Source organism: Acanthochromis polyacanthus, chromosome 19 (genome assembly GCF_021347895.1).
Source record: "Acanthochromis polyacanthus isolate Apoly-LR-REF ecotype Palm Island chromosome 19, KAUST_Apoly_ChrSc, whole genome shotgun sequence".
In the NCBI taxonomy this organism is placed as follows: Eukaryota; Metazoa; Chordata; class Actinopteri; family Pomacentridae; genus Acanthochromis; species Acanthochromis polyacanthus.
This window is the reverse complement of record NC_067131.1, coordinates 16,754,576-16,764,425: the sequence shown is the minus strand read 5'-3', so window position 1 is coordinate 16,764,425 and position 9,850 is coordinate 16,754,576. Positions and strand designations below refer to the sequence as shown.

At 40.7% G+C, this 9,850-nt stretch overlaps 1 protein-coding gene across 1 annotated transcript; it reads left to right on the top strand.

Annotated features, from left to right (window-relative positions):
- The first annotated feature begins 706 nt into the window (after positions 1-706).
- Positions 707-9,843, top strand: dlgap5 (discs, large (Drosophila) homolog-associated protein 5). The gene is given in 20 exon segments (XM_051939207.1): positions 707-845; positions 1,767-2,014; positions 2,193-2,380; positions 2,955-3,029; positions 3,117-3,156; positions 3,251-3,337; positions 3,457-3,555; positions 4,873-4,946; positions 5,063-5,097; positions 5,190-5,244; positions 5,247-5,446; positions 5,532-5,705; positions 5,812-5,900; positions 6,024-6,184; positions 6,280-6,381; positions 7,276-7,531; positions 7,667-8,337; positions 8,446-8,611; positions 9,402-9,445; positions 9,580-9,843. Coding segments are annotated over 19 exon segments (2,865 nt in total). The 5' UTR covers positions 707-845; positions 1,767-1,776; the 3' UTR covers positions 9,691-9,843.
- The last annotated feature ends 7 nt before the right edge of the window (positions 9,844-9,850 follow it).

Here is a 9,850-nt window from a genome sequence, read left to right as displayed (position 1 = left end):
GCCAATAATCGTGTAATATGTTATGCAATAATACTAGAAACCTAAATTCATCTCTCAAACACCATTCCAAAGAGTTTTTAGCTGAATTTGAACTGTTTCCCAGCCTGTACTGAGTTGGTTCCAAGTAGGTCTGCAATTAATCGCTGCTTCCAGAGTCATTTAATGTGTTGATTACTTTCTTGAATAATTGGTTGATTATTTTGGACTATAAAATGTCAGAGATTAGTGAAAAATGTTAACCAGTGTTTACTAAACCCCAAGATGGCATCCTCAAATGTCTTATGTCTGTTACTTTCAAATATTAAGTTTGGTGTTTTGACCTTTTTCCTTTAAAAATATTACTCAACAGATTTCTCAGTTGTCAGAATAGGCAGCAATTAATTTGATAACCGGCAGCTAATTGATTAATCCGTTTTTTGGATTCAACTCTAGTTAAATGTCTGCTTTTTCTTTTGCCAAGACAAAATGACGTACAAGAAAACAGCAGAAAATCTTTAAATTTACTCTTCAGTGGAATGAGCGGCAGTGCTACAAAAAAAAATCCGACGAAGAAGAAAAACAGCCAAGCCCAATGACGTATATATAGAGCTATCCATAGATATATATATCTATGGAGCTATCTCTATATATACGTCATTGGCCAAGACTGTCAGCCAATCGGCATTCAACGATGTCAGACTGTCAGCCAATCAGCGCCACCTGAGACAAATTTCAAAAAGTGACCCGCCATGATTGTTGTGTTTTTCAGGTAGCTCTGCATGTCCGTTTTGGAGTTGGAGTCCTTTTTGGTATCTGGTTAAAAAAAGTTGGTATTTAAAGTCCTTTTTTAAAAGAAAGAGAACAAGGTAAGATAAATATGCCATTATATGTTTTCTGTCCGGTTTAGTCCGTCGGTTACTTACGAAACAGTTAGCTTTAGTTGTAGCTTCTTGTCAACAGTGTGTACAGTTAGCGAGCTACTGAGCGAGCTTTGGTAAATTCAGTTGAGCTTATTTTGTTGTTAAAATTTGAATCTGTACTAGTTCTGCTTATTGTAGTTTTCAACTTGGTTGTATTTAACGACAGCAAACTATTATTTACAGTTAATACTCGACGCAAAGTTATAATATGGACTTTATGAACATAACTCGACTTAACGCAAACGACCGCTACATTAACGTTAAGTGAAAATAACTTTTATATTAGTTCAAATAAGATCGACCTGTTAGCCAACTTAAGTTATAGACGAAACTCCCAGGACGAAAATAAAGCCAGCCTATCCTCCTTTCTGTAATTCTGCTGCATTTACGCAAATATATGTGTGACTGGACAGAATGAGGAACGACATGTTACAGTTTGCTGACTTGGGAGCAACAACCAGAAAAAAGGAGCTTATTTTGTTGTGTTAGTTGTACCAGTCTGTTACCAGGTTAAACTAGATGCAGTCAGTGTGTAGCTCTGACAACACTTGCTGAATTTTGTGTTAGTTTTTTGGGAAATCACAGCCTTCCTTCTTAAGTAAATGAGTAAGTGGCATACATTGACAGCAACAGTAAGATTGCCAGTTGACTAGTTTTAGCTGACCACTGTACAAAGGAGATGTGAATATGTTTGCCATTTAGCAACTCCATTTTGACATCCTCTCATTCTTATCTAGATATTTTTTTTTACGTTAGTTTCTAATTTTTCTGCCAATTGGTATAACTACTGGTGCACATGTTCCTCAGTAGTTCTAGTAATTGTCCTATGCAGTGTACCTATATAATAATCATTTTATGTTCTTCCAGATACCTGAACATGGAGTCTCGATTTTCTCACCTGCGGCAGAGAGACACCAGTGTGTCAATGCTGAGGGTGAAAATGTCCCGTAGAAGGTCTCAGTCCCAGAAAGAAAACAGAGAACGAGCTGTGAACACGCGCAGGCAGCTGGCTAAGCTTCAAGAGCTGGAAATGTCTTCTCTGGATGCCTCCGTTGCAGTGGCCAACATGTCAACCATTCTTGAGAAGACACAGAACAAAGCAAATCCTGCTAAAAGTATGATTTAACTTTGCAGTTTCACAGCTACAACCCTGAACACATTTAGAATAAGGCACTTCTGTTTCATATTTGTTTTTAAAATGTAAAATGGACAGTAACTTCTGTAATCGTCAAGGTACTCTAGCTTTAAATTTGCTCATAATTCGTACTTCTCTCTGCACACGTGTCTCCACAGGTAAAGCAGTAGAAGAGCGGATAAAACAGCTTGAGCGCTGGAAAGAGCGAAAGGCTCTTGAGAAAGAAAAGGAAAAGAGAGAAAAGGAGCGTAAAGGCGTCTTTAAGACCGGCCTGTATCACCCAAAGGATACCACTGAGCTTGTCTCACTGCCTGCTGTTCCAGTCGCCTCAACCAGAGCCAAGGAGGTGAGGGAAGAGACATCAGAACGCTAGTTTAGACGATGAATTGCAAAGTTGTGTGTGAATTACTCCTCTTCCCTACTGTCTTTATTACCTCCGCCAGGAGGTTAATTAATCACCGGAGTTTGTCTGTTAACAGCATAACTCAAAAAGTTACGGACGGATCTTCACCAAATTTTTACAGAATGTCTGGAAGAGCAAAAGTAACAATCGATTAGATTTTGGAGGTGATCCGGATCACCGTCTGGATCCAGGATTTTTTTGAAGGACTCTGTACAATTGAGAGATGGCTGCCACATAGTCCTTCAAAAAAATCCTGGATCCAGACGGTGATCCGGATCACCTCCAAAATCTAATTGATTGTTACTTTTGCTCTTCCGGACATTCTGTAAAAATTTGGTGAAGATCCGTCCATAACTTTTTGAGTTATGCTGTTAACAGACAGACAGATGGCCTGGCGGAGGTCTGCGCTCTCTGAGTGCTTTTCTAGTTTTAACTGTTTTTGATGTGATAACATGAGCGATAACCAAAAGATAGCCCTTTGTGTTTGGGTACAGTCGTAATGATGATTGTCTTTCAGAAAAAGGTGAACGTGGCTCCTTCCCAGAGTACCAGAGTCACCCGTTCAATGAAACAGCCGCTGCCAGTGCAGAAGGTACTATTTTCTATTAAATTCTTAATTCTGTTCATATTAACCTTAAATGAAAAGCTAATATATACTTTGTTCCATTGTTTTCTTCAGCCTCTGAAGACACAGGATCCAAACACTGTGGCAAAGAGAGGTAAATTAGCTGCATAACCCTTTATTTAAAATACAGCATACGATTAACTGAAAGTCTAGTGTGTCGGAGGTAATACTTTCTACTCTGCCTTTAGTACAACCTGCTGTGGAAAGATCAACCAGGACCCGGGTAGCTTCTGTCAAATCTGCACCAACTACAACCAAGACCAAAATTTGTGCAGGTAAGTAATTAGAGGGAGAAATCTTGTGCATAACTAGACTTGGAGACCAGCTATCATGCTGGTTTCACTTTTTATGTTTAAGTATTTGCATCTCAGTGTGTGTCATGCTTCTACCATAGTGGAACCTGTTGTGCGAGCTCTCTCAACCAGATCAGCCAACAGGCCTCCAGTTCCAGCAGCTCCAGTGATAAAAGACAAAGCTAAGGACAAGGCTGCAGGTACACACTAAGCCAGGGCTACTCAACTTAACATCGCTCATGGGCCACAGAGAAAAATATCTGTGTCTGTGTGGCCCGCAGCCTAAAAATGAATAACTTAATATGACTGGATCATATAAAAGACATTAAATACTCAAAGTAATAATCAATAACAAAATATTTTAAATGCACTACAGTAAAGAAAATTTCATTAGGCTTTTATGAAAATAAAATAAGATTTTGTTGACTGGATATTATATTTGTCCTTATGGATCTATTTGTGGCCTTTTTCTGTATTTCCCTCATTGACAGTAAAAAGCAAAAGGCCAGACATCATTGGACAAAGAGATTGTCATAGATATGAAATTACAAAATGAGGTTTTACTCACAAAAAAATCAACAAAATGACTGCCACTGCAGTAAATCACAGAATGGTAAATATACTTACTGTGCCTATTAGCACATTTCTTCTTTTGTAACACATAAAAGTAATGTTTCAAACTTTAAAAAAAAATTCAAGCAGTGTTTTTTTTTTTTAAAAGAAACTACCTCAATTACATCAGATAACTAAGTAGGCGTTATTCAAAAAACAGGTAAATAAATTAAGAGATTGCTTATATATATATATATATATATATATATAAAATTGATCTGCTACTCTAAAAAAATAAAGTAAAAATTAAGTCTCACACATAGATGACAAGAAAGTGGCGAAAAACCAACCACTGTAAAACAGCTGTTTAGGTGTCCTACTTTTCTTGGAGCAATGAGGTACAAGCAAGTGAAATTAAATCACTTGTAAGTGTGCACTATTCACAGAGATTGGGCATCAATAGGCAACCCTGACCTGTGGTGGGGATGCTGGAGATTTAAAAGGCACACTGGCTCGTTGTTTACCTCCACTGAAACAAATTTATCCTCCCATGACTGCTGAAATGTCCTGTGTTCATCACAACTGGCGATTAACTTTCCCTGCAGCAGCCATGAACTCTACTTCGATGAGACTTCTTTTGAGTTTTAATGGAGTTTAGCAAACAACCTATTGGTACATTACCGCCACCAGCTGGTACAGTCCCACAACTGCAACACTTACCTGCCTGTTGTCACCAGGTCAAACATATCGCCCTCTGGTGGCAGCATGTCAGAAATGATTTGTTTCATTAAAAGCAGAAAAATATGTATTTACTGCTGACAATTAACTGCAGGTTGAGTGACGCAGCACTAAGCTGTAGTGTGAGCAGTTCTTTAGCTGTTTGGAGAAACTGCAGAAAGAAAATACAGTGTGAAAGATGTTCTCAAAAACCTTGAAATATGCTAAATGCCTCCTCCTGTTCTCAGATGTCAAAACCACAAGGAGCAGAGCAAATGGTAAACCTGTGCCCCCCCATCTGGTGGAGAAAGGAACTGTAAAGGTATTGGTATATACTGACAACAAAAAACCCAATTTTAGGAATTGTTCAGTGTTACCTTGTGAACATGAGCGCTTGTTTTAATTCACTGTTGTGTATCTCCTTTTATTACACAGCAGCTGTTACCAGCTCTGGCCACCCTGCTGTCTCTGAGGTGAGCCTTTCTGTGAAAGTTACACACAGCATGTTAAACCTGTGATGACGTAACTTGGAAACCAACCAGTTTGCTGTTCCTGTCGTGTGCAGGAGCCCAAACCAAAGGAGCCTCAGATGGAGGAGCCAGAGAAAACACCTCCCAACCCCACACCCTGCTTTGAGGAGGAAGACATGGTGGTGGACCAACCTCCGGCCGAATCAGCTCCTGCTTCGGATCCTGTCGGGTCTCCGTCCTCTTTGTCTTCATTTGCTCCGGAGGGTTTTGTCTTCCAGGCTCCTGCTGGTTTGTCGTCCTTTAAGTTCGACCCTCTCACTCCTCGCTCAGCAGACGCCTTCCTCACACCGAGGTCTGTCTGTTCCCTCTGAGAATATGTGTATGATAAAAATTTACGTTTGTGATCTAAACACTGTGCTGTGACTTCTCCTATCCAGCTCCAGCTTCAATCTTCCACCAGCCCCCCAGTTCAGTGATGAGCCTCAAACTGAGAAGAGCGAACCCTCTCCCCCTAAATCCCCTCGACGCTCTCCCCCTCGTACGTCTCCCCCAGCAGCGCCCCCGACTCCAGGAAATCCACTAGAATCCAAGCATGATGTACCGTACTTCAGGTGGCATAGCTTTTTGTTTTTTATCTGTCTAGTTAGACATTGTGTAGTCTTAAGAATAATTAATCATGTAGCTTTTTTAAATGATTGCTTCTTGTTTGTTTTTCAGATCGGAAATTGCCAATGAGACAGACAGACTGACCACTCTGTCTCTCCAGTGGGAGTCCAAAGTGGAGGATGAGTCCATCCCAGAAGAAAGTGAGTGTCTTCTATTATAGGCGGAGTGATTTCCTGGATATGGGATTATATTTTCTGGTTCTAGCAAGAATGATGATCTTTGTAACTGAAGGAACATGACACTGTTTGTCTCTGTGTGTTTAGTGAGAGACCGCATGCGTACGGCGGTCGGCCAAGCAAGGCTGCTGATGAAGGAGCGTTTTAACCAGTTCAGTGGTCTGGTAGACGACTGTGAGTTCGGCCGAGGAGAAAAAATCACCACATGCACTGACTTACAAGGATTCTGGGACATGGTTTATTACCAGGTGAGCATCACACTTGAGAGAGAGACAGAATTATTTCAGTTAATTAAATAAATGCAGAGTAGACAACCAGATCTTGTACTTTTGGCGTCTTTCAGGTAGAGGATGTCAACAAGAAGTTTGATGCTCTCAAAGAAGCAGAAGGTCGAGGTTGGGTGGAGGAGCACAAACCTCCACCACAGCAGAGGAAAGTAGTGAAGGTAAATTCTTTCATTAATAATATCACAATGCTAGGTACATATACAGAATTTGGTGTGATTTTTCAGTCTGTAAGGTCATCCAGTGCTGTAAAGTGGCGGTCTCAATATGCTGTCATTCAGCCAAAGAATCCAGGATTATTTATTTGTGATGCTGGAGACATGGACTACTTGTGACTATCCCTGCATTTTCACAACTTCAAACTTGCTCAATGTAATGAAGACGACTAAATCTAACTTATTTTGAGTTTAACATTCACTCCGAGTAAATATTCAGTTAGTTAAAGTAATTCAAAGCATTTTAAAGTCATCCAAGTTGCCAAAAATGTGAGCGTAAATCGTACAAACAGCAGTTTGCATATCACAACTTAACAACCAAGATGACAGATCATGTACGTTAGCATAACTTACATGTGTTACATTTCTCAGTAGTTTTTCTGCTGGTTCACCAGAAGATAGAGTTCCACTTTCAGAAAACATGAATATGTGTAGTGTATGCTAGTCTGTTCCAAGTCAGTTATCATTTCAGTATAAAATAACCAGGCTAAAATTATTTAGAATGCAGCAAATTTGAGATTTTTATGTTTGTTTATTTTGGCTAGTAAGGCTTGCAGGTAAAGTGCAGTCAATTTAATTGAAGTAATCTAGAAATAACATGCGTTTTGTTTTGGGTTTTTTTCTCCTCCTGTGATCAATCAGTTGGTTAAAAACTAGGTACGATTTCAGTCGACCAAGATTTTCTTACCTGCAGTGCTGTCTAATTTTCAGCTGTGGTTGTCATTTCAATAATCCCCAACAACACGAGCACTTGTATATGAAAACTTCTATTTAAGAAAACAGCTTTCTTGTTTAGTTAATCATTTGCCAAGCATATTGTCTGTCTTGTCCTTTTGACAGAAACCACAAACTGCACCTGCCAAGACAACAGGAACCAAAGCAGCAGCCAGGTCTCGCCTTGCTGCCGTGAAAGCAGCCATGAAAGCCAAACAGCAGGCAGCTGAGGCAGAGAAAGCAGCCAAAGATGCTGCTCACACTGAGGACAACCCCGTCCTGAGCTCTGAGGAACCACAACACCAAGCAGGGGCCCAAACGTTGGACACAGTGGTCTTTGATGGAGGCTTCTTCCAGGTGGAGAGCCCAGCCAAACCATCAGGTGGGACAAAAATAGCAGCTTGACAAAGGCATTGCATTTATGTCATGTGTCTGTGTTTGCTTTTTGACTTTTACTATGCTGCTTGAATTGATATGACCCAGTAACAATGTTGTACATATGTGTGTGTGTGTGCAGGTTCAGTTAGGAGGTCCAGCCGTCTGAGTGCTGCTGTCCTACCTCAGGCCTCTCCCTGCTCCTCATATCTCTCACCCAGAAGAGTCACTCGACGATCCCTTGCGTTGGCTCAGACTCCTGTTCATGCTTCTCCTGCTCAGCCCGTCCAAACTCCTGCACACCTCCGCCTCACCCTCGAAGAAACTCCAGCATCAAAGTCTCAGCGTGGCACTCCTCAGCCATCCCAGAGCAGAAAGGACACTGTGAACACCTCTCTTTGTTTCTCACCTGTCAAGGAAGTGCTTTCAGATGACCCTCAGCCCAATGGGAACCCTGCAGAACCATCAGAAACCATCTCCACACCAGAAGATCCTGCTTGTGTTTCTGAACCGAGCATGTCCATTTGTTTGCTTCCAACCATTGCTGCAGTCCAGGAGAACGACAAACCAGCTGAAGCTGTTGATACTAACGTCCCCAATTCTCCAAGGCTTTCCCTCTCTCCATGCACAACACTTCCTCCTGTCTCCCAGGCTCCTGAGCCCTCATCAGCTCTGAGCTTCATGTTGACACCTTGTGTAACTCCCAGCCAGCCTCCCATCTCTTCCCCCAGCATCATCTTCTCTCCTGCGGTGCAGGTCCCAGTGGAGACCCAACAGTCTGTGTGTCACACACCCAACAGCTCAGTTGTTGAGGTAAGCCATCTTTCAGGTTTCACTAATTCAAATCCTAAACTCTCTGCCTCATATGACGACTGTTTTCTCTGGCTATGCAATGAGCCAAATTTTCTCTTGTAATTTCAGGAAATTGCTGGATTAGACTTTGAACGCTACCTCCAGCCTTCTCTGAGAGGCAGCCTGTCACCAAGTGAGATGGTTGACGCAGAGCTGTCATCACCCAGGGCAGTAGATGTAGAGATGGAGAGTCCCAGAAGTGTGACAGAGGACCTGCTTACTCAGCCAGAGCCAGGTATGACTGATGTCCATCCTGTGCATGGACACACTGCACACGTGGGCTTTATACCTAAACCACTAATGGATGTTGAAGCTGCAGTAGGCGGGATTTCTATATAAAAAAATCAGTCAAAGTAAACAAAAGTATTTAAGGATTTAGGGGACAGAACTAATAGAAGTTTGCTATTGATTTAACCTTCGTGTTGTCCTGCAGGTCAAAACTGACCCGATGTAAAGTTTGAAAATGTGTGGGGGAAAAAATATTTTCACAGTGAAATTTCTGATGTCCACATTTTCAACATTTTTGGGAAATCTTTGAACAGTCTTTGCTGGAAAAAAGAAATGTTAAAAATGTTTAAGAAAATTCACAAAAAAATCAACCAAATTCCAGTGGATTTTGGTTGATTTTTTTTTTTTTTTTGTGAAAGATTTTTACTCATTTTTTTGAAAATATTTACAAGAATTTTCTGGCCACATTTGGAGGATTTTTTTTAAATAAAACTTTTAAGGAATTATTGGAATTTTCCTCCTGAAGGTTTTGCAAATTTTCTGAAATTTGGGGATTTTTTTTGCTGAATTTTTGGAAATTTTTTTCAGACATAGAAACAGTATTTTTTGGTGTCTGTAAATGAGGACAACAGGAGGGTTAAAAAATAAACTGACAGTCCTAAAATCTGAGACCTGCACATTGCAGCTTTTAGATATAACATTGTGCTTTCCTTGTTGCAAAGGAATAACCACACTCTAACAAAGTGCACCATTTCCTGTGTATCGCTCACTTGTGTTCACTCTCACTGTCACCACAGCACTGCCAGCGGTGTCTTCAGTGTTTTCTCTTCAGTCACCACAGGTCAAAGTTTTTCCACTTTTCATTTCTTTACTTTCAATGATCAGCTTTTAAATTCACATGGATCAATTAACTAGGCTCTTAATTATTGCTTTGGTTCCTATCACTGCCTAAAACTGAATTTTCTGTCATTTTAGGTCCAGACGGCACAGTCTGCCCTGCTCCTCTTCACCCCGGACTTGAACGACAGGATACGCCAGTCTGTCTGTCCGAGTGAGCTCATGGTCTTCACCCCTCCTAACATGTAGCCGAGAGATTGTTTTAAAGTGTTTAACTTTGATGTGTGTTGACAACCTGTTACTCCCTTAAAAAATCTGGATCACTTTTGAAATTGTTTTTTAGATTCCAAGAAAATAGTTTTGTTTCATATAAAGTTTGCATTAAAGTTCTAGTCACAACCAGGAAGCG